The sequence below is a fragment of the Puma concolor genome, chromosome E1, assembly GCF_028749965.1.
Source record: "Puma concolor isolate L17-30 chromosome E1, mPumCon1.1.hap2, whole genome shotgun sequence".
Lineage (NCBI taxonomy): Eukaryota > Metazoa > Chordata > Mammalia > Carnivora > Felidae > Puma > Puma concolor.
Genome location: NC_141680.1, coordinates 39,037,144 through 39,061,292, shown reverse-complemented (window position 1 = coordinate 39,061,292; position 24,149 = coordinate 39,037,144). Strand labels below are relative to the sequence as shown.

Here is a 24,149-nt window from a genome sequence, read left to right as displayed (position 1 = left end):
TTTCTAAGGTTTAGAACCTGAGGGCTAAGGTGGCACCCAGACCCTGCACTGTCTGTCACGTGTGTCTAATCAATTTTCCTGCCTGCCTGCTTCTATTTGAGTCATCTGGGTTTTATTTTGATTCACTCTCTTTGCCGGCTGTTAATGCCACCTCCTCCTCCTCTTTTCAGGCAAGGTTGGGACAGGAATGACAAAGTTTTTCTCCAGAGCAAGAGTCCTGGGAATGGGAGACAGGCTCTCCCTGATGGTTTCCATGGAGGAAACATGCAAGGGCGACTCAGCCCTGCTTTTGTGGTCCTTTCCTGCTGGGCCTGTGAATGCCCTGTAGAAATGTTTACCACTCCTGCCTGACCACCACACCCTCTTCTCTCCTTCTCCCACCTCACTTCCCCTTTTACCAAAGGTTTTTACCTTTTCCTGTCTCTGTTATGATGAGCCCTGATCATTCAGACCAATCTCTAGCTTTCTCAGATGAAGAAACTGGCCTGGAGAGGTGAGCTAATTAATCCAAAGTCACTGCCTCATTCATTTATTCATTCAACCAAGCACACGCCTTCTTACCCTTAAAGATGTAGCTTAACAGTCCAGGTGTCCATTGATAGATGAATGGATAAAGAAAATGTGATATATATATATATATATACATATACATGCATATACATACACATACATACATATATATGTATATATATCTGTGTATATATAGATAAACATACACACACACACGCACAATGGAATATTATTCAGCCATTAAAAAAGAATGGAATTTTGCCACTTGTTAACAACATGGATGGATCTAAGGAGTATAATGCTAAGTGAAATAAACCAGAAAAACACAAATACCATACGATTGCACTCATATTGGAATTTAAGAAACAAACAAACAAAAAAAAAAAACAAAAACCAAATGAACAAAGGGGGGAGAAAAGGGAGAGAGACAAACCAAAAAAACAAGACTCGGGGTGCCCGGCTGGCTCAGTCCAGTGGAGCATGTGACTCTGGAGCTTGGAGTTGTAAGTTGGAAAAAAAAAAAACCCTCTGCCCCATTAGGTGTAGAGATTACTTAAAAGTAAAATCTTCAAACAAACAAACAGACTCTTAACTATAGAGAACAGATGGTTCCCAGTGGGGAGGTGGGGGGGGGGGGGTGGATGAAACAGGTGAAGGGGTTAGGAGTGCACTTGTCATGATGAGCATGGAGTGATGTATGGAATGGTTGGATCACTATAGTGTACCCCTGAAACTAACATAGCACTGTATGTGAACTACACTGGAATTAAAAAAAAATAAAAATAAAAATAGAAACTGTGCCTTGTAAAGAAAAGATAGGCCATTATGAGGTTTATATGCAGGGTGGAGCTTCAAAAAGAAAAAACAAGATTTAGCTTAAACATCACCTCACCGGAGACCTCTATTTTACCTAAAGCAGATCCGACTCCATTTTTCTCCGTTGCTCCCCCCTTGTGCCTTTTTACCCTTTATCATGATTCATAATTTTTAAGTTATTTTTTTGGTCTGATTCTCCCACTAGAATATAAGTTCCGTGAAGGCAAGAAAGACATGTTTGTCACTCAGAGCCTTGCTCATCACTAGTCTCAGTACCCAGCACTTGACAGGTGTCCAAGAAGTCTTTGATGAATAAATGTATGGTGGGCAAGTACCATCACCATCGGGGCATTTGTGATATGAAGATGGATGGGATACAGTCCTTGCTCTCAGAACTGTTTGGAATAACAGAACCGGAAACAGGGAGAATGCAATGAGATCAGGTCCTGATTGGTGGGGGTGGGCGGGTGGGAGGGTGTATTTTAGGGTCACCTAAACCAGGCCTAATCTCTGCTGGGCTTTTGCCACCAGCCATCTAGAGCCCAGGATAAACCTTTTGGCTGTCACTTAGGCCTGTACCCTGAGCGGCCCAGAAGCAGCAAGGGCGGAAAACTTATTCTGTAGAGTGAGTGCTCAGATGGGTACCTGGAACCATTACCCTTTCCAGTGAGGGAGGCTGTGCCCATTTCACAGTCAAGCTCATGCCCATCCAGTCCCCAGAGACAACCCCACACCTTGCAGCCTAGCCTCTGATCTTTTGCCTGGCCTTCTGCTTTAGAAGAGAACTTCTGCAGCAGTAAGGAAGGTAAAACCTGTCTACCCCCGGGGATTAGTGGGGTGATGGATGTCCTAGCCCGGTAGCCTTCATATCTAGAGGACAGGTGGGTTGTCCCACATGGCTCTGAGAAAGCTTGTGACTCAGAGAGCAAGTGGCTGACCTGCCTTCCTGTTCTGGACTAGGAAGGAACCCATCAGGAAGAGGAGGAAGGAAGCCAGTTGAGGATCCCCTTCTTTGAAGAGAGTTCACAGTCCCTGCAGGCTCTCCTGGGAGGGGAAGCTCACCCCTAAATCCATTTTCTCGCTACAGTGGGGCAAGATGGCTGCTGTTGCTGCTTCTCAAAGCTCACAACAAGGAAAAGGCCTTTTCTTTCCTCCTCTCCCCCTTCCAGATTCATCCCTCCTCCCCCCCAGGGGTCAGAAAAGTAGGCTCCAGTTCCCAGCAGCCTGAACCTTCCCTCCAGATGGGAGGCTTCACAGCTAAATGCTGAGCCTACCCTAAGCCTATAAACCTGCTTCCCTGGTTGGCCTGTCAGAAGTTAGCCAGAGTCCTTCAGAGTTTCCTCTCATCATTCAATACCTGCAGCCAAGGCTGACCATGCCTCTGCCCACGGTGTTTAATCCACCAAGGAATAATCAAAATGACTCATGAACACCTCCTGAGGATCCACCCAGCACCTTTAGTTCTGATTCCCCATTCTTCCCCCAGGGGTGCCTGGGTTGGGAAAGATCTCCAACTTTATTTAGAGAGGTTAAGTAATTTGCCCAAGGTCACACGGTGGGAAAGTGGCAAAACAAAATGAAAGGAAATACACACAAAAACTTGTGCCTCCTGCCCAGCAGTTTGGCAAGTGCTCAAATCATCTTTGTGGAAAGGGTGAAATGTGTTGTTATTCCTTCATTTCACCGGCCTGTGGGCGAGGGGATTGTGTCAGGGGGAGGAAAGCCGCTTCCCTTCTTAAACGAACCTCTGACCTCCTTAGTTCACTCTCACTTCCGAAGAAGTTACCAAATTTAACTCTAATCTCTCCGACTAGACCCTATGGTCCGTGTCTCTATTATCAGAGCAATGCCCCCATCCCCAAGAGCAAGGAAGAGTAACTCGAGTATTTTCCTTCTCGAGAGCAAAGACCAAAACCAAAACCCAAATCCAAATCCAAATCCAAATAAATAGCTTCACTTTCCCCCCAAAGACACAGCCCCCAAGCAAACCCCAAAGCGCCACCTGAGCCCTTGCGCGGCCCGCAGGCGCCCCGACACGCGCCACGCCACGCCACACTGCGTTAGGGAGGCGTCGGGGAGGGGGCGCGGAGCGCGGGCCGGGCGCGGCGGGGAGCCGGGGGGCGCCGGGCGCGCTGCCAGGCCGCTCCGCACCGCGGGGGCTGGCCGCCCCTCGCCACGTGGTGGTGGCAGCGGCGGGGTCCCGGGCGCCTTCCCAGCTGGAGAAACCCGGAGCAGCCGGGGAGGAGGAGGAGGCGGCGGCGGCGGCGGCGGCGGAGGAGGAGCGGGGCGGGCGGGAGGGAGGGGGGCTGGGGGGAGGGGTGGGGGGTGGGGAGAGACCCGGCGGCGGCGACAGGGCGAGAGCGGAGCGCGGTGCCAGGGGGGTGGGGGCACCGGTGCCCGTCTGGGGAGGGAGCAGGCGGAGGGGGTAAGCTGCGATTACAAGCAGGAACCGGCAGCAGCTGTGAGTCCCCGGCGGGGCTGGGGCGGGGGGGGGGGGGAGGGGAGCGGCGCCCGGGGCCGGCCGGGGTCGCAGGGTGGGCCGGAGGAGGCGACGGGAGGTTGGCGGGCAGTTGGCCCTGGCGGGCCGGGAGGGGAAGGGTCCGGCGCCGGCCTTCCGCGTTCCCCCTTTTCCCCCTCCGCCGCCGCTGCTCAGGCCGCACCGCCTCGGGAGCCCCTTCCCCGGCCCGGGGACCGCCGACTGGGGGCCCGGGGCTTGGCCAGCGGTGGGGGAGGGGGCTGCGTGGTCTCGGCCCCCGAGAGGGGAGGGGCGACAATTTCTGTCCGCCGAGCTAAAGGGGTTTAAAGGGCGGCTCTTAAAGGGGCCGCAGTAGGGGCCCGGGGCGGAGGAGGCACCCCCTCCCCATCCGCCCTCCGCGGCTCTCACCCGGGGCCGCCGGGCCGGGGGGGAATGCGGAGGAAGGGAGCGTCTGTCCGGGCGGCCCAGGGGACAGAGCCCCCGCCAGTGGGGCTGGGCCCGAGGTGGAGGGCTGGGGGTCTGGGGGGGTGTGGTGAGCGCTGGCGGGCGGAGTTGGGGGGAGGGGATGCGCCTGGAGAGGAAGGGGTTAAAGGTGGGGCCAGCCCTACAAACACGCGCACACACTCCTTACTCAGACCCGGTCACACGCGTCTCCCTGGCACTTAATGGGGGAGGTTTGGGGGGGGTGCTGGGGCCCGGGCTTGAGCCCCCTTCACTCCAGGCTCCTGCTGCCCGGCTTTGGGAGGTCGCGGACCCCGCTGTCTCGACTCAGACCTCACGCCGAGCCCCCTCTCCTACGCGCACACACGCTCCGGCGCGCGCGCACACACCTCGGACATTCCCATAGTGCCTCACGTGACACACGGCCCCGAACGTGCCCACCCTTCACACACGCTCACGCACGCGTGCACACACGCGCACACACAAACACACACGGCTTCCTGGCCACTTTCCAACTCCATTCCCGACCCCCAGCCACCCCCAGCGCAGCCCTGCGAAGGCACTCATTGACTGTGACACACCTACACTCATTCACAGACACACACACTCCCCCCCACACATGCCAACCACAGACACACATTCATAAACAGGGCCAGAAGTACACACGCACCCTCTCGCGCGTACTCTTTCGGAGCCCTGAGTCATTCCTGCCCCCTCTCAGGGCTCCTCACTTCCCTGTGTGCAGGCACATTGGCGGGCTGGGGAATTCTTCGGTGGACCCTTTCCAGGGCCCCCCACCCTCTGTGTGTTCCCCCTGACGCTCTGTGAGGACTTCCTGTGGGTCCCAGATCAGGGGCTGGGAGGGCCTGGAGGGTTGCCACAACCCTGGTCTGAGTGGGGGAGGCACTTCCTTTTCCTGAACTCTGGGATCCTGCAGGAAGAAGCTGGGAAGTTGGGCGGGGGCCCCCACAGAGGACGTGCTGACAGTGGTGGGGCTGACTCTCCCAGAAGCACTGGGCCTTAGTGAGGAGCCAGGGGTGCCAGAGGCCGGGGATGAGGAGCGTGGCAGAGAGGTATTTGGGGAAGCAAGGCCTGGGGTGGAGAGGGGCTGAGGAGTGAATCAAGGCAGCCCCGTCTGGGCCCTAGCCTGGGAAGGCAGTCCTTTCCTGTCCACAGGTCTCCCTGGGTTCTGGAAGGAACTCTTCTCTGCTGCTGGCCTGGTTTACTTGTCCCTACTTGTCAGGCCCTCCCTGCCAGAAGTCTTCATCTAGTTACAGCCCCTTCCCCCAAAGGCAGCAGAGAAGAGAAAACAGGGCTGAGTAGTCTGCGGGTAGGCAGGGGTGGGAGCTTCCAAGCTTCCTCTCAGCTGGTCATAGCATTCCTTGGGCCAGCTTGAGGGGTATGGGGGACAACCTCCAGGCTGCCCTCTCCACTGTTGCTCCTGCTCTCCCAGGAGGCCCAGTGGGGGCCGAGGCCCAGGCCCTTGCCATGGAGTCCATGTTTGAAGATGACATCAGCATCCTGACCCAGGAGGCACTGGGGCCCAGTGAGGTGTGGCTGGATGCCCCAGGAGACCCCTCACTGGGAGGGGACATGTGCTCTGCCTCCCACTTTGCCCTCATCACAGCCTATGGGGACATCAAGGAGCGGCTGGGGGGCCTGGAGAGGGAGAATGCCACCCTCCGCCGCCGTCTCAAAGTCTACGAGATCAAGGTCAGAACTTGGAGAAGATGGGGGTCTGGCTGTGTGTGTGTTGTGGGGGTTGGGGATCCCAGGAATCGCAAAGAGGGATCAGGATGCACACTCTTGGGAACCTGAGGGTCCCCCGTGAGGGATGTGGCTGCTTTGGATGGGAAGGGTCAGGAAAGGATCCTGAGCCAAAGGGTGGGACCTTGCATCTAAAAAAGATCTGGTTGGCGGGAGATGCCTCCAGGCCGTGTGGATCCCACTTGAGCAAGGGGAGGGAGAGGCGAGGACTTCAAGGCAGGTTGTGAGGTGGGAGCCCAATCGAGGCTGAAGCCTGGGCAGGGAGCCGGGCACCAGCTCTCCTGAGGACCTGCCTGCCCACAGTACCCGCTGATCAATGACTTTGGAGAGGAGCATGGCTTCTCTCTGTATGAAATCAAGGATGGCTCCCTGCTGGAGATGGAGAAGGTCAGCCTGCAGCAACGGCTCAACCAGTTCCAGCATGAGGTGAGTCCCTCGCTGGCCTCCCAGCCCAGACTGGGCTCCCTGGACCCCTTGCTCCAGTGTATTTCTGACAGTCCCCTCTGTCTACCCGCCCTCCCCCCCCCCCCCCCCCCGCCAGCCTCTGTCTCCTTGGTCAGCGATGGCCCTAGTCTTCCCTAGAATGGGTTGCAGCCTCTCCCACCCCTCTTCCATTGGGTGCTGGATGTGTGGGTGGGAGGTATGGGGAGCTGCTTGGCCCCCAAGTCAAGGATGGGCCTGACCACGGTGTGCTTTCCATCCCCTCTGGGCCCCATTCAGTTGCAGAAGAATAAGGAGCAGGAAGAACAGCTTGGGGAGATGATCCAGGCTTATGAGAAACTTTGCGTGGAGAAGAGCGACCTGGAGACAGAGCTGGGGGAGATGGTGAGGCCCAGGGAGCCGGGGGTGCTTGAGGCTGGGACCTTTGTTGTGTGATTGTGTGTGACCCCACGTGTGTGTGTTTGTGGTGTGGACCCCAGTGGGTTTGAGTGCCCGTTTGCCCTTGTGAGGGGGGCTGAGTGTGTCATACAAGTTGTGAGTGACCCTCAGGACACCCTGGCCACGCGGTGACAGTAGGTGACTATGTGAGTGACCCTGTCGACAGCGTGTCTCCGGGCGAATGTTTGTGTCTCGTGCTGGGTCGCGTCTGTGCCTATACGCTGCATCTAGAAGGCTGTGTGGGTGAGGGTAGAGGTAATCAGGTCTCTGTGGCTGCTGGGACTGGTCCTGGCATGTGTGTGATTCTGAGTAGGGGTATGGCCACGCGCGTGAGCAGGTGTCAGAATCAGGACACGTGGTCTCTGCCAGCTCCTACCTGTGAGTTGGGTCGAGTCTCTTAGCCTCTGTCCCTCCTCTGAAAAGGGCAAATGATAACAATACTGCTGAGTTGTTGTTTGTGACGTCTGAGTTGGGACGTTTGTGTAAGAATGCTTCGCCTTAATAATCATAAACACTTAACATAGCACTTAACTATGTGCCAGGCACTGTTGTTATCTCTTTAGATATATTTACTCATTTTAATCCTTGCAACAAACCTAAGAGGTAAGTGTGGTTATCCCCGTGTTATAGATGAGGTAGGTGAAGCCCAGAGTGGTTGTCACATGTGCAAGTAGAACTTATTATGCTTCTGAGGGCGTAGCTATGTCTGGACTGAGGGGCTGTGTGTTCTTAGAAGTGTCCCGCAAGGAAGAGGCGTTAACTCTGACCTTGCAAGGGGCAATAGCCAGAAACATCTGCATTGCAGTTGCTGGGAGAGGAGACCTCACACTCATAGCCACTTGAGAGTGCAGTTGGGATGTGTGACCTGGGGCCTCTGCTCCGTTTAGGGGTGATGGCTTCCCAGACATGGGGAAGTCCTGGCTTTGGGGGGCCCACAGGGGTACCCTGGTCCTGTGCAGACCCTACCCCTTTGTCTCACCCTGCAGCGGGCCCTGGTGGAGACCCACTTGCGGCAAATCTGTGGTTTGGAACAGCAGCTACGGCAGCAGCAAGGCCTCCGGGACGCAGCCTTCCCCAGCCCGAGCCCCCCACCTGCCCCTGCCCCACCTTGTACTGATCTGGACCTGCACTACTTGGCACTGAGAGGGGGATCTGGCTTGAGTCACGGTGAGATCTCCGCGGCCCCTGATATCCCTACCCCAGAGTCCCCTAGACTAACCCCCATTTCAGTACTACTCTGGAATTGATGGTGAGCACCCCATTATGATGTCTTAGTAAATTTCTCCCATAATTACCCTATGCCTCTTTGCCACCCGTTCCCTCACTTCATCTACTCTTACGCAGTTTCTCCCACTGACACCCCCCTCTACCACCTGCTTTCTCTGGCTACCCCCATGCAATTCCTATGTGTGTCAGCAGAGGGCACCTCCACTCAGAGTCCCCCAGCCCATCTTACAGTGGTGATTAGCGGAGGCCAGAGGATGCTTGGAGATTTGAATGTGGCCAGGGAATCCTTTCAGGAGGCCATCTTATTTTGTCCTTGGTCTCCTAGAAGATGAGAAAAAAGCAGCTCAGGCCATCCTCCCACACTGCCCTCAGTAGAGGCCTCCCCGGGGTATTTGTCCTCTGGCTATCTTCTGGATCTCTGATGGGGCGGTCCTCACCGGTTTCAGTCTTTGCTGACCTGGGAGTCGGTGGAGGGTGCCAGCAGCTGGACCCAACCTGACATTGTCCTCTCTCCTGCCAGCAGGCTGGCCGGGCCCCACACCCAGTGTGAGTGAGCTGGAGCGACGGCGTTTGGAAGAGGCTCTGGAGGCTGCCCAGGGTGAGGCCCGGGGGGCTCAGCTTCGGGAAGAGCAGCTCCAGGCCGAGTGCGAGCGGCTGCAGGGAGAGCTGAAGCAGCTGCAGGAGAGCCGGGCCCAGGTAAAGGACCCCGCCCAGCGCTCCCCGGAGGTCTGAGAGCTGCTGGAAATAGCCGTTAGAGTCCCAGGACGTCCTTCCTGGGTTTCGACTGGCTGTGGGAATGGTAAAGAGGGGGGTCTGGGCAAGGTGACATCGGCGTCTGACCTCCCGGTCTTCCTCCCTAGGATCTCGCCTCCAACCAGTCAGAGCGGGACATGGCGTGGGTGAAAAGAGTCGGGGATGATCAGTAAGTCACATCTGAAATCCTCTCCATCTTAACCTCTGTGCCCTGAGGGTGGCATTTCCCAGGTCCCCGTTTTGGGTCAGTTCTCCCCTCTGTTGTTTGGAGGGCCCTTCTTCCAGCATCAGGCCTGTGGGGTTTGGCTTGCTTGTGTGACTCTTCATCCTTCACAGGAAGGAGGCGAGGTTCTGGGATGTGCCCCCCACTTTCTTCTGACACCCAAGCTCGTGTCTCCTTGAGGTGTCAGGGGTTGAGGCATTTCCTCAGCTGCTTTGCTGCTATGTTCTGGGTCCCCTGGTGAGTTTCTGGGCCTCTCTGAAGCCCCATTTTTTCTGTGCCAGTAACAAGGCCAGTTAGTTGGGTTAACTGCCCCCTCACTGATGAGGAGGAAGGAGGTGGCGTCTTTCAGGGTCTGTGCTTTGTTTCCCACCTCAGGAGAAAGCTGAGGCCGAGAAGAGGGGCTTACCGGAGTTCTACAGCAGCCGAGACGGGGGTTAGGACAGGCTCCACTGGGTGGCCCCTGTAGAATCTTGCTGAGAAGGAAGGGCAGCAGGAAGGAGGGAGGGAGCTATGTCAGTGGGGAGTCTAATGGCAGTGGCCTCTGGGGCAGCACTGGGCAGCAAGGGAGAGGGTGAGCGGCAGCCTGACATCAGTGAGCCTGATGCTTTTCACATCCGCACCCTGAACTCCTCCTCTCCCACTTTCTGAGAAATAGAGAGCAAACCTCCTTCCGCCTAAGCCCTCTCCCCTGAGACCAGTTGTGTGGCACAGACTCCCTACTTTCGTTGGAGAGGAAGCATGAGGCCCAGAGAGGGACAGGAACTAACCCTGTGTCACACAGTATACCCAGCTATGGGACCCCAGGGTCCTCCTTCCAGCGGGCTTCCTTCTCACCTTCCTCCCAGCTTCTGGCTACTTGGGGATACCCCTCACCTCCCTCTGCACCCTGGGGTGAGGGCCTGGGTGGAGCTGTGATAGTTGGGGTGGGGGGCGGTGAGAACCAGTTTGTGGGAGTGGTGGGTGGGATCCCTCAGCTAGGCTGCTGGGGAGTGTTGAGGGCTCCTGTGGAGAGGGTCTGCCTTAGCTCGTGGCTGAGGTTCAGAGCCCATCCTAGCCCATGTGCCCAGACCCAGAACACACACACACACACACACACACACACACACACACACACACACATTCTAGAACCCTAGCTTGCCTCAGAAGTTATACTGTAGGGCTCTTTATGGGTCACTGAGTCCAGCCCCCTCTTAGCAGACCGGCAGTGAAGGCTCCCTCCAACCGGTTGAACCCAGAGAGAGGACTTTTTTGGCAGGGCTGGAATCTGAACAGCCAGACTTTGAATCCTTCCAGGGATGCAGACTGGCTTTGCTTTAATGACTTCACCTCTGTGGCCGCAGGTATCCTTCATGGGCTCAGAGGTCAGTCATTAATGAGAGGTGTGAGAGGAAGGCGTAGGGGGTGGGGGGCCAGAGAAGGAGTGGAGGACCCCAAGGGACCAAAGCTGTATGTGAGTGAGTGAAGGAGAACTCCCATGAGGTGCCTTTGGAGGTTGGATCATCCTGGGGCGCCTGGGTGGCGCAGTCGGTTAAGCGTCCGACTTCAGCCAGGTCACGATCTCGCGCTCCGTGAGTTCGAGCCCCGCGTCAGGCTCTGGGCTGATGGCTCAGAGCCTGGAGCCTGTTTCCGATTCTGTGTCTCCCTCTCTCTCTGCCCCTCCCCTGTTCATGCTCTGTCTCTCTCTGTCCCAAAAATAAATAAAAACGTTGGAGGTTGGATCATCCACGCTGCCATTGGGGCCAGAACAGCCTCTTTCCCTTCCCACCCCCAAGGCACCTGCTCCACCCAGTTCCTTTGGCCATAGTGGCTTTGCCCAGGGGCTGGCCAGACCACTCTTACCAGAAGTGACCTCCAGCTCCTCCCCTCCGTCCTCACCGTTGGGGCTCTGCATGGGTGCCTCCTGGACCTCTCTCCCCGGTGCCAGTCAGGCTCTGCCTGCCCCGCCTCACACTTTTCAGGCGGAGCATCTCTGGACAGCCCCAGCTTGGCAAGAGTTAATTCTCAGAGGAAGTCCTCACTCCCCCGGCAGTTTTATTTTCTTATAAACTCAGCTCCTTTTGGTAATTGCTTCCCGAGTGTTCCCTCCCCTGTCCTCCCACCTGAGGCCTCAGTCACCTGCTCTCAGCTCACTTTCCCCCACCAGCCCCTCCTCTTTCTTCCACTTGGTCCAGACCCTCCAGGCGAGTGGGAATTTTACCTGTGGGCTCTCCCAGGAGAGGAATGCAGGGCTGGGTTATCCAGATCGGGGTAAGAAAGCTGAAGAGGGGGTCAGAGAAATTCCTGAATCCAGGCCACCCCTAATGTGGGAGTCGTGTGTGTTCCTGAAAGTGCTTACCTGTCTCAGTCTGGACACCTCCAGGGCAGCCAGTTTTATTATGGGAGTCCTGGCTGTTCAAAGGCCCCCCCCCCTGGTAGTGCCCTTGCCCCTGTTAATCCCCTCCCCACCGCACAGTGGTCCTACTGGTACTAAGTGGACAGGCCTGGGAGGCAGCCCTGGCCCCAAGGATTCCAGTCCCTTCCATCCCAGCCCCCAGCCCACCAGCTCCAGTCATCCGTTTTCCTCCGAAAGTGGGCACCCCGACCAGGCCACTCTGCCACCTTCCATGGCTGACCTCTGGGCAAGATTGCCCTGTTGTTTGCTCAGCCCAGCACCTGGTGGCTGGTGCCCAGGGGACAGATTGTCCCAGAAGAAGAGCTGCTGGAGGCCAGTCAGGGGCCAAAAGCAAGGATGAGGGAGGAGAGGCAGTGGAGACCAGCCTGCTCCTTAGGATGTGCAGGGAGGTAAGGACCCTGGGGGGGTCTCAGCCGAGGTGGGGGGGTGCAGAACCCACGGCCCCCTCCCCTCTGAGCCCAGCTCAGAGTCACAGGTCCTGAGTGTGGCCTTTCTGAGGGTGTGGCTAGTGCTGAGGGTGGAGGGGAAATTGTGGAGAGGGGGTTCCTTAAGGGGGCTGAGGGCTCAGGCGGGCTGACTCAGTGAAGGGGGTGAGGGCCCAGTGAAGGAGGGGAGCCCCCCTGTGAGAAGACGGGGGCTTAGTATGAGTGATGAGGGAGAGAACGATAGGACTTGCTTTTTTTCCCCAACGTGGGGGGCTCAGTGTTGCAGCCCTGGCCCTTTTCCGCCCCCCCCCCACCCCTCTCTCCGCCCACAAGCCTCTGCGTGGGCTGCGGTTAGTGGTGGGGGAGAAGTGTGAACTCGGAGAGAGAGGATGGAAACTCTGCACAGAGGTCAAGGGCAGTGTGGGGTGGGTCAGGACGGAAGTCGGAGACCCCCGTGTACCCTGAGCTTAACTTCATGCCCCAGAACCAGCAGACCCAGGGCCTCCCCCTTCACGCTTCTCACCCTCCCTACTTCCTTTCTTTCAAATTTCCTTCAGCCAAGGCAGGGGTGCTCACAGGAATTAACCCCTGAGCACTTGCAGCCTTGGGACTCCCCGAGGGTGGGGAGGGGCTCGGAAGGTGAGGCCCACCACTCCCACCTGATTGTGGTCTGAGGGATTGGTGGGCTTTGAATCGGCCTCTGCCTCTTCCTTTGCTAGGAAGGCAGAGAGCAGCTCTTACCCACACTGTCTCCCTAGAAGGGAAACTGCACATCCTCTCCTCCTCGTTCTTAAACCAAAGCCATTGAGCTGGTTGGCGTCTCCAAAGAAGGATCAAGGCGGGTTTCTTTCTTTCTCTTGGGCATATTCCCAACTCTTCGTCCATATGCCAGACACCACGGAAGGCGGTTCACCTACACCATCTCATTTCCTTCTCACAGAAGATGTGGTGACAGTTCTGTCCCCTTTTAGTGCTGAGCAAACTGAGGTACAAAGAAGTAAAGTACTTGGAGAAGTTCAGCGTGAAGTTAAGTGCGAATACCCCGCAAGCCCTCAGCAGATGGGGCGATAGTACCTCTGTGGTGTTTCTCTGGTTCAGGTTCTTCCTCAGGTAGGAGGGCCCTTCTGGGAGGGGTGACCAGTGAATTACTGGCCCAACCTGCTCAATTTTGAAAGTGGAAATTTCAGTATGTTAAAATGTCAGAATCTTAGTAATTCTGCCAGGGCCGCTAGTGGGAGCCAGGACGGTCCGGGACAAGTTGGGATGCCTGCCTCCCCGCCCCCCCCCCCCCCCCGGCCCCCAACCTTGGTTCCCAGTCCCACTGTGAGCTGCTCAGCTTGGCTGTGTCTGGGGAGGCTTTCTTGACACTGTGAACTTTTAGCTGTGCTGGGAGCATGGCAGGGGCTGCCATGAAGAGCCGGGCTCTGGGGACCGCAAGTCATAGCTGGTTGAGGAGAGTGGAGGGGCTCAAGGCGCCTAAAAGGAAGTGGTACAGCAGTGGGTTGTTGCAGAGTGACTTCCTCCTCCCCTGGCCCGCAACCTCAAGTCCGCTCCACGGCCCGGTGCCTGTGGTTCCCTCCCCGAGGGTCGGGCGGGAAGGCTGCTGCAGGGTGTGCCCGTGGGTGGTGGAAAGTTTGGTCCCTAAATTCCCCCACGAGAGTGAGGTGGCCGGGGACAGCTGGGGACGGCAATGGGCAAAGAGGGAAGAGCCGGGAATGCTGGATTTCTGTTTTCCTCCTGATTCTGAGTCAGCTGGTGATTCTGACCACATGACCAGCTCGGATGCTGACCCCAATCCTAACCCTAATGCCGATCCCACCCCCGAGACTTGAACCCTGCCCCTCATCCTGTCCCAAGCAGTGTCCACAGTCCTGACAGAAAATGAACTACCAACCCCAGCCCTCATCTGACCCTGACCCCAGCCTCGATCCTGACCTCAAGGCCATCCCTAGTTCTAATCCCGCGGCCCAACCACTGGCCCTCACTGTGGCCCAGCCCAGCACAGGCACCCAGTGAACTTCCCTGGGGAAGATGCCACAGGGTCTGTGTGCCTCACAGCTGGTTCGGGGTAGAAAGAGCCCCTTTCCAGAGCAGGGTGCTTCGGTCTCTAACCTTCCTCAGCTCAGTTGCTTTATCAATCACAGTGAAGATTATTGTTTCTAGATGAAAATTTGAGATCCCTGAATTATTCATGGAAAGAATGAATGAAAGGATAAGTCAATGAAGGGTGGAAAGACTTGCAGTGGAGGGAGCCTTCCTTCCTGCCAGCTCTGCCATTTGCACTCTGGCTCCTCCGAAGGTGCCAGCTCAGCAGGCTGAGGTGCCAAAAGCAGGTTTGAATCTCCGCTCTGTGACCTTGAGCCAGCTTCTTAACAGCTCCGATCCCCCACATATGTCTGGCACCTTCCTCTCCCCTCCCAGGGCAAGGGTGGTGATGCCCAGGCTACTGTAAAGCTCCCCAGCTCCCTCTCCTCCTGCCCCTCCTCCTCCCCCTCCTTCGCCTCCTCCCCTTCCTCCTCCTCCTCCTCCTCATCTTTCCCTTCTGCTACCTTCCTGTCTCTCCTTCCTCCCTTTCCTGATCATCTTGGAACGCAGCATATAGCCTAATGGTCAGTAGCCTGGACTTTACCGTCCAGGAGGCCAGGGCCCAGTTTCAGCAACTCCACTGCTACTAGGCTTTATGACTTTGCAAGCCTCAGGTCTCTTATCTAGAAAATGGAGATCATAGTGGCAACACTGTAGGGTTGTTGAGAAGATTCAGTAAAGTTCTTTAGCATAATGCCTGGCCTATGGTAAGCGCTCATGAAGGCTATCTAGCGTTCTTTTCTCTCTAGGTCTCTCCCAGGTTCTGAGAGACTCAGAACTTTCTCTCATAATGTAAGCAATCGGGAAGTGCCCAAATTTAGCCGTCCACTGCCGTTCACCTGACCCTTCCCAGACAGTCTCGATGGTGGAAAATAGCATTCAGGTGTGGGCCAGGAAGCCAGGAAATGGAATGTGTGTTCAGGTGCATGTGCGCAACCCTCGGTCGTGTAGTGCAGTTGAGATTTTTTCCATCGAATTGGCAGTGTTTTCTAATGTGAGTCATTCAGGTCGTTAGTGTATTTAGCACCCTGGGCCTGAGCATCTTGAGGTGGGAAGAGGCGCCTGACGAAGGGGGGAGGTCCTGAGGGGCCCCACCACCTGGCCCAGGGTCCTAGGGGTCTTTGTGAGGCTGCCTGGGGCTCCAGGAGGACAACAGCCACTTGCCCTCCCCCACCCCACTCCCCCTGCCCCACACCTGGTCAAAGCTGGGGGAAGGTCTGGGCGGTCTGGGCCAGGGGCTTCTTCCTTCCATTTCCTGCTGTCCTGTTTTTCCATGAGGAGGGTGCCAGGAGCAGGGCGGTAGAAACTGGGGTAGCTCCTGACAAGTGGAGGAAGGCATGTAGGGGAGAGATAGGGGCCTGGGAACTGAGTGTGGCAGGTGAGATCTCTAAGGCTGGGTGTGAAGGCGACGACCTGTATCTGTCACCTGAGATACAGCAGTGAAGGCGGATGGGGAGAGAAACTTGCAGCTGCTTGGCCAGAGAGGGCGCTCCATCAGTGCCCTAAGAGCCCCTCCTGCTCCCACATCTCAGGGGTCAGTATGATGCTCTGAAGCCCCCAGTCTGATAGGGGAGACATAGCTCCTGCACTCAGTCTGAAGCGGGGAGCCTGTCACTGGAGAGTCCCCAGTTTAATGTGGGACACACAGGCTAGATCCTCCTGTCTGATGGGGAAGATGCTGTTTCTTCCCACAGACACATGAGATCAAAGTCGGGGAACACAGGACATGTAACACAAGGGCTGAGATGTGATGGGATTGAGGGCTGCAGCGTCTTGGCCAGAGTTCGTCCCCCGAGGGACTCCTTCCTCTCTGCTCCTGTCCATCCCTGTGCACCCTCAGATGGGTAATGAGTGCTCCCTCTCCCTGGGAAGTGGGCTTGCCCCCCAGAATCCCAGCCTCTTTGCAGTAATTTAGCCTTGGCCCAAATGAGTTAAAAATAGTTTTGTTGCGGGAGGGGCTGTTGTCTCCCCCAACACCCAGCTCACCCCAGGATTAGCAAGAATCAGCCAGTGAGCAGAGAGCGCAGAGCAAGGGAGCTCGGTCATTATCTACCCTCTGCACCTCGGCTTTTCCTGCCCTCTGAAGCCCTAACCTCATGACTTCCCCTGCTCTCCTCCAGGGTCTCTCTCTCTCTCTCTCTCTCTCTCTCTCTCTCTCTCTCACACACACACACACACACACACACTCTCTCTCTCTCTCTCTCTCCCCCTCTGTGTCTCTCTCTGTCTCTCTCATCCTCTAGCACACTGTTCCTCATGCTCATACTGGCCTCGCTCTTACCTGCACTCCCTCCTGTCCACATGCATCCTCTCTCCCATGACCATTACCTCAGGATGGGGACAGGGCCCACAGGGTCTGGACACCTGCCCCTCCATTCATGCCCAGCACCCTACAACTCCAAGAGCAAGAGCGCCTCCTCTGGGAGGAGATCCAACTAGAGTGGCTGAGTCTCTGCCTGCCACTCTCCTCCAGCTCAGCTCCAACTTCCACGAAGCTCTGGAGTCCCTTCTGGACTTGGTAAGGGGGTGGAGACATCAGAGGAAACAAAAACCCCTGTCTCCCAGGCTCTGTCCAAGCCCTGAACAGAGATGAAAGCAGTGACCCAAGGCGACGCAGAGCTGCCTGTGAGGTCTGGAAGGGCTCCCTGGAGGTATGCAGCCCAGGCTGGGAGAGGGGAGGGGCAGTGCAGAGAAAGATTACCTTCGGTAGTTCTGGGTCAGAGTGACCCACAGAGAAAGGAAGAGAAAAGGAAGTGGGTTAAGTCTTGGCTAAGTTCAGAGTCTGTTCCAGCTCCATGCAGGTGGGTGCCCAGGAGGAAGTGGGAGGAAGAAAAGGAAGCAGAAAGGCACATGGATTGGGAGGTTCAATTCATTCTTCACTTCCTGAACATCTACTGGGTACCAGGCCTGGGCAGGGCGCTGGGAATATAAATACAGCCACATAATGCTCCCTTTCGAAGAACTCCCAGGGCAGTTCCAGAACAAGACAACTTCTGTAAGTGCTTATTGTGGGTGGCACCCTCTGGAGGTGTGCAGTACACGGCAGCTGTTCACAAAGATCTCCACCTAAAGGGCTCCCTGGAGGCCCTGGGAGGTGCAAGACTGAACACTCAGAGGTAGCTCTGAGGTGAAAGCAAGGGCAGTGGACCTGAAACTTGGCTGACTTGGGTTCAAGTTTACCCGTTGGTTCCTCTGCCAAACCAGAAGGCTGTGTCTTCACTTATGGAACGGGGGCTCCTCTTAGGCTGTATGACACTGGTCCCCCGTCTTTCCAAGGTGAGGACTCCTCATGGATCCCCTGCCCCCAACAACACAGATTGCACTTACACTTTTACTGGTTGCTCTTTGAGAAAATTCACAGTAACTAAAGCTACTATAAATTCGGCGCAGTTTTTTTTTTTTTTTTTTTTTGATGAATCTGTGTTTTATTCGTCACCACAGCTTCTGGACAGATTAGAAAAACGTTCACACATCCCTGAATCAGATGTGCTCAGGCCATAGACTATGCTTGATGAACACATGGATTCAGGGACCCCCCTGGAATCACTGAGCTCCCCAGCCTCAGCCTTATAGTCTGGGAGCCACTGCCCTAGCCCCAGGTAAGGTTCACTGGGAAGAGAGGGAGGCTCCCTGGAAGAGGTAGCGTTGGAGGTAGAACTTAAGGCCAAAGGGAATTCTGCAGCTGGGGTAGGAGAGCCCTGGAGGGAAGGGAGAGCCAGCTGCTCGGGCACAGCCAGTTCTCCCTCCACGAAGTGACAGTAAGCCCACTTCCTTTCTCCTCTTCTTCACCCGCTGCCTTCTGACCTCAGGGTCAGGGCAGGCTGGCGTCCAGCCTTGACTGGGCGGGGGCTGGGGTGTCCTTCAGGGTGAATTTGGCGCTGGCTTACACGGAGCTGACAGAGGAGCTGGGCCGGCTTCGGGAGTTGAGTTCCCTGCAGGGGAGGATCTTGAGGACTCTGCTGCAGGAGCAGGCTCGGAGTGGCGGTGAGAGAGGGCCTGGAAGGGGCGGCCTGGAGCTGGGTCCCAAGGGAGGGGGGGGGGGTAGCTGTGGCTACCATCTCGCGTCCTGGGGCCACCCCTGCCTTCCTTTCCCTGCCTGGTCGTTTTTCACCCGCTCGCGTTCCGAGGAGAGAGGGTAGGGTGGGCGTCGGGCGCCGGCACGCCCCTGGCTCCCCAGTGCTGACGCCCTCTCTCCCCACCACTGCCCTTCCCCTCGGCTTGCTTCTCTTCCAGGCCAGAGGCACTCGCCTCTGTCGCAGCGCCACTCCCCGGCCCCCCAGTGCCCCTCCCCGTCCCCGCCCGCCCGAGCGGCGCCCCCGTGCCCCCCGTGCCAGTCCCCCGCCCCCCAGCGCCGCTCCCCCGGGCCCCCGTGCCCCTCGCCCCAGCAGCGCCGCTCGCCGGCCTCGCCCTCCTGCCCGTCGCCCGTCCCGCAGCGCCGCTCGCCGGTGCCGCCGCCGTGCCAGTCTCCCAGCCCGCAGCGCCGCTCCCCGGGGCCCCCCACCTGCCCCGCCCCGCAGCCCCGGCCCCCGCCGCCCCCGCCGCCGGGCGAGAGGACGCCGGCCGAGCGCGCCTACGCCAAGCCGCCCAGCCACCACGTGAAGGCCGGCTTCCAGGGCCGGCGCAGCTACTCGGAGATGGCGGAGGGCGCGGGCTACGCGGGGGCCTCCCCACCCTGGCTGCAGGCCGAGGCGGCCACGCTGCCCAAACCGCGGGCCTACGGCGGCGAGCTCTACGGGCCCGGCCGGCCGCTCAGCCCGCGACGCGCCTTCGAGGGCATCCGGCTGCGCTTCGAGAAGCAGCCCTCCGAGGAGGAGGAGTGGGCCGTGCCCACCAGCCCGCCCAGCCCCGAGGCGGGCACCATCCGCTGCGCCTCGTTCTGCGCGGGCTTCCCCATCCCTGAGTCGCCGGCCGCCACCGCCTACGCCCACGCCGAGCACGCGCAGTCCTGGCCGTCCATCAACGTGAGTGGGGCGCCCGCTTGTCACCTGAGGGCCGGCCGAGGCCCCTCGCCTCTCAGGGGCAGCCTAGGCCCGTTACTTCTCTCTCCGGGCCTTTTGCTTGCGTAGGTGGGGCCTGCACCGTTACCTCTCTCTCAGGGCGGCGGTTAAGGGCATGGGCTTCAGAGTGACAGTCCCAGCTTTGATTCCGGACTTCACCGCTTAGCAGCTGTGGGACCTCGGACAGGTCACTTATCCCACCTGATCCTCAGTTGTCGTATCTGCAAAATGAAGGCAGTGATTATATGATCTAATTCCATTGGAGGGTCCCTAACAGGGAGGCAGTGAGCCTGAAGCCCTCTCCTGTTAGACTGGTGATGGAGGCGGTGCTGACTGCCACAGGTCTGGGGCCCACACAGGGCCAGGCCTGCTCATCCAGTTCCCTCCATCTGGTCTCAGAGCCCCTGCTCTTTTCCGGCTGTCCTAGAAGACAGCCTATCTCAGGGCTCTATCATTTCACTGAAATAATGAGTTTCCCGAATGTCAGAGCCAACCCTTGCCACCTGGAAGGACCAAAATATATTCTAAAGCCAGACAGAAAATTATTTTTGGGTTGTACATTGTTTGGGATTATCCATTGCTTTGAGTTATCTGGGAGCTGTGTCTTAGTCACTCTGGGGGCATGTCTGGGTCTTGGCCTCCCTCATTACCGTAGATGACCTGGCAGGCTGAGCACACGCACAGGGCCTGGGGCCGTAGGCCCTGGGTTGGGGGAGTGGATGCTGAGCTGGTGGGAGGTGGGCAGGGAATGGGGAGAAGGAGGAGTGGTGCTGGACAGAGGGTGACCAGACCCTTTCTGCATGCTGCAGCCCTCCCTGCCCTGGGTCTCGGGAAAGGGCAGGCGGGGCTGTGGGGACCGTGAGGGAGGGCTGGGGACCATAGCTGACTCCCCTCTCTCTCCACAGCTGCTGATGGAGACAGTGGGCTCTGACATCCGCAGCTGCCCCCTCTGCCAGCTAGGTTTCCCTGTTGGGTACCCGGATGATGCCCTCATCAAACACATTGACTCCCACCTGGAGAACAGCAAGATCTAGGGTGCCTCCCCCACCCCCTGGCTGTTTCTCCATCTTCTCTCATCACCCCCACTCACTCACTCACTTTGAATGCTGCATGAATCTCGTGGGGGGCCCTTGCCCCTTGCGACCCCCAGATACCTCCACTAGCTACCGAGTCAACGTGTGTGCCGTCTTCCCTGGTCCAGGCACCACTCAGCCCTGGCTCTTCCTGGAAGGCCAGCCGAGGCTGTCCCCAGCTCCCTGGCTTCCACTGGGGAGGTGAGGATCTGGGCTGAGATGGGGAGGGGCGTACCCCACCCAGCCTCTCTCTCTGCCTTTCTGTTCTCAGACAGGGTTGGATCCGTCGCCACCGCCCGCCTGCCAGCCCGCTGCTTGGGCCTGGGGGAGGGGGAGGGTATCAGAGGACTCCAGGAGCTCCCCTAGCCACTCCCCGGATGTCCATCTTTCTCAGGCTGTGCTCTGTCCAGGGAGCGCCTCCCTGTGGGGTCCCAGAGCCTGCCTTGCACACTGATGCCAGTTCCTCCATCCCATGGCCAGCTTGGGGCTCTTGGCATGGGCCCCTCCCCCTTGGGGGAAGGAGGCATCTTGTTTCTTGCCATTCCCTGCAGGCCGGTCTTGTTCTCCTCTGCTCCCCTGGGGAATAAGGAGGGTGGGAGAGGAGAGGGAGGACCCTGGAGGACTGGAGGGATTCAGCCTAAAGAGGCCGCCCTGAGGGTGGGGAGGAGAGGCGGGGGGCCATCCTGCAACTTGACCCTCAGGCCAGGGGAGTATCTGTGCTAGCCTCCCAGGCCCCTGCCTCCCCCTGGAGCCCCTAGCACCAAGACGCAGATTGTTAAGACAGATGCTCCCCTTCACCCTTACCCCTCTCGAGTCCCTGACACCACAGGTGCCCTGGAGCCCGTGTGTGACTCGGCCTCTGATAGCTGGGTGGGTGTCATCATCCCTGCCTCCCAGGCCAGAACCTGTGGATGGGCCCAGGGTGCTGTTGGAGATCAACTTCAAAAGAGCTAACCCCCTTCCCACACCCCAGCGACCCACATTCCCTCTGTGAAATCTACCTCAGAGTCGTACCCTCAGAAGGATGGGTAAGCAGGAGGCCAGGGGGTCCCCAGGGCTGAGGTGGGGAGCTTCCTATGGCAAGAGCCTGCTGCCCCACGATGAATCCAACCCCCCCACTGCGAGCCTCTCCCAGGTCTCAGCCCCAGGCTGGTGGCAGTGGGCGCTACTGTCAGTGCATGTACCATTCTGATCCAACACTTCCAGGCACCCCCGCCTCCTCACACCCCTCCCCTCCTCCTCAGTGCAGGGGAGTGAGGAGGTGTATCAGGCAGGAAGGGGCCAAGGACTCCAGAGACATGGCATTGTACCTTGAGTGTTCCCCCAGGGAGGGGAAATGAGAAGGGGGCCTGGAGAGGGGAGGTGGGGGCCCCTGAGCTCTCTGAACAAGTTTAAAGTCCAAATAAAACTTACCTGTTCCATCTGCTCTTGGTCTGTGCCCTCCGTGGCTGGGGTGGGAAGAAAACCCTTGGTAGCGGGAGGTCTGGCAAAACCCAAGGAACCACAACTATGGCAAGGTGGGCCATGTTTCCTTTATTTTGATGTTTATTTATTTTGAGAGAGAGTGAGAGCAAGGGAGGGGCAGAGAGAGAGAGAGGGAGAGAGAGAATTCAAACAGGCTCCATGTAGTGCCGAGCCCGCCTCGGGGCTCGAACTCACAGACCAGGAGATCATGACCTGAGCTGAAATCAGGAATCGGCCACTCAACTGGCTGAACCACCCAGGCACCCTGACGTGGAGTGTATTTAAAAGAGATCCGGAGCAGTAGAGGGTGTCTTTGTGACAATGCAGCCAGCCACCCAGCCCTGAGCAGCTGTCTGGGACTCGAATTTTCCCTCCCAGCAGGTCTGGCAGGTAGAGGTTCTGAAGCCTTGGGGCTTCAGCAGCAGCTGTTTCTTCATCAAATGATTTTTGCATGCCAGGAACCAAGCTGGGCCTCTAAGAGAAAGAACATCCGTGTTCCATGTCCTCGTGGTTCTGAGAGCAGGAGAGGGATTGGACCCCAGGCTCAGCAGCTGCCTTGAAAGCCCCACAGACTGGGAGGTCAAAGCCAGGCCATGAACCTGTGACTTCTGCCCCAGACGGGGCGGTGCCCTCTGTGTGCAGGAAAGGCCTCAGCTGTATTCACCAACTCTGGGTGCCTTTCATTTCCATGTGACCCTTTCAGGCCCAGGATTCACTTAAAAGCCTGGAACAGTTGCTCATCGAAGTCCCAAGGTTCAGCTCCAGATGCAGGATTCCTCCCCATTCAGCACCAAGGTCCAGACCCCAGTGGGGAGATGGCCCAGCTTCCCCTGCTCCTCTGTTGCAGTTAACGACTACAGCTGGCTTCTAAAAGTTCTTCCAGCCTTGATTCCATCTGCAGCCAAATCCTGAGTGCCAGGAAAGGTGAGAATAGCCATCCCTATGGGACATGGCTTCATAAGCCATGGGAGAGAAGGTTCTGGAGCCTTGTGGAACATAGGCACTCAGTGCAACCTGGGTCTCCTCCATCTCGGTCAGCTCCTGTGGAAGAAGGCAGCACCCAGGTTTCTGGGTCTGGGTCCTCTTTGGATCTCTGGAAACATTTGCTAGAAGGGCAGGAGTGAGTTAGGGGTGGTACAGGGACACGAGGCAAAGAGAAATCCCATTCATTGAGGAAAGGGGGAAAGGATGACCCGGAATGAGCTACAGGTAGGGGCATGACCTAGGTAGCCACTTCTGGTCCTTGGCATGTCTAAAGGCGCGAGAGAACCCAGGTATCCCACACCTAGACATCTTCCGGGTCACTGAGGTGAAGGGCGCATGGGGACAGAGGGTGCATATTCTGGCAGTTTGTCTCCTTGATTTTTAGGGACTTGGGAAGGGGCTGGCTCAGTTACAGGGCAGAAAGTTGCTACGGGCTGGGTAGGGAAGGGGGGAAAGCTAGTGTCCCCAGCCCAGGTCCTTCAGAACTGCAGGCTTTCATTTAATGACCCCCCCCCCCCACAGGAGAGGACGTGAGAGGTGGGGGGGGGGTGCTCAAGGAGGACTGAGAAGCCCTGCCCAGAACACTCATCGCTCTCCTCCCAAGTGGGATGGTGATCAGACAGGACCCTGGCTGCTCTGGCTACCTGTGGCTCTGTGGGAGTAATGCGGGGGGCATGAGGGGCTGAGAGAGTGTGGGGGCAAGGGATCCAGATCACCAGGCTTCTGGAAAAGTGAGGAGGATGACACAACTTTCATAGGGGTAAAGTGGAGGGAAGACCCCGCCGCGTCTGGAGAAGACGCCCAAGGGATCCGCTCGCTCTCGCCAGCACAGACCCAGAGCCAGATGTGGTAGGAGTCAGGAGGACTTCACAGAAACCAAGCTGCCGTGGGTCTGTCTCCAACTGCCCAGTGAAGGTCCAGCGCCCAACAACATTCTCTCCAGCTCCAGCTGCTCTGCCCTCAGTCCCTCCTTCACCCACGACCTGCCTCATCTTTGGGGACCCTGCAGTCCTGCCCCTCCCCCACCAGGATTTCCTTAGCCAGACCTTCCAGGCCATGGAGACCCCTGTCCCTCTTCGGGGTCCTCGTGGAGGCTGTCAGGTGATTCCCTGAGGAACGAAACAGCTCCTTTCAGAAGCTGGTGGTGTGTGTGCGTGCACGCATGTGCATGTGCGGGAATGTGTGGGTGCGTGTGTGTGTGTGTGTGTGTGTGTGTGTGTGTGTGTGTGTGTGTCAGGGGAGAAGCTGATCGCTGACAAAGAGGAGGGGTGTGTGGGTGAGTCAGCCGTGTTAATGAGAAACGACTCACCCTGCTGATTAGGACTAATGCAGAACAGAGGGGGTGGGGGTCTCACTCAATGACATCTTTATAGGGTAGGGGTGAACAGGCCAGCTCCCACAGTCCCGTTTCTCCCTCAGCAAGGACAGGAGCAGAGCAACCTTGGCTTCTGCAGGAAGAATTGAGGTCAGACACGAGGATGAACACAAGGAGGGCTCTCTCACTGGGACGGGGTGGGACAGGGTGTCTGGGAGCAGAGGCCAGCTCTTGTGGGGAAAACTGAGGGATCTTCCAGCACCCTGCCCCTGTTCCTGCCCTTCCTCCAATTTCTCTGGGTGGATTCCAGAGAAATTCTTGG

At 57.7% G+C, this 24,149-nt stretch overlaps 1 protein-coding gene across 5 annotated transcripts; it reads left to right on the top strand.

The window, feature by feature from the left end:
- Positions 1-3,654: 3,654 nt before the first annotated feature.
- Positions 3,655-21,490, top strand: TBKBP1 (TBK1 binding protein 1). Of its 5 annotated transcripts, XM_086687134.1 has the most exons (11): positions 3,735-3,787; positions 5,181-5,316; positions 5,697-5,956; positions 6,314-6,436; positions 6,731-6,835; positions 7,876-8,056; positions 8,637-8,812; positions 8,977-9,038; positions 17,860-17,978; positions 18,228-18,955; positions 19,897-21,490. In XM_086687134.1, the coding sequence occupies exons 3-11, from the start codon at positions 5,732-5,734 to the stop codon at positions 20,023-20,025; spliced, it is 1,848 nt and encodes a 615-aa protein (XP_086543260.1). In that variant the 5' UTR covers positions 3,735-3,787; positions 5,181-5,316; positions 5,697-5,731; the 3' UTR covers positions 20,026-21,490. The 5 variants fall into 5 exon arrangements, with proteins under 5 accessions (XP_086543261.1, XP_086543260.1, XP_086543259.1 ...); XM_086687135.1 differs by lacking the exon at positions 5,181-5,316 and having other exon boundaries at positions 3,655-3,787; XM_086687133.1 differs by lacking the exon at positions 3,735-3,787 and having other exon boundaries at positions 4,403-5,316.
- Positions 21,491-24,149: the final 2,659 nt, after the last annotated feature.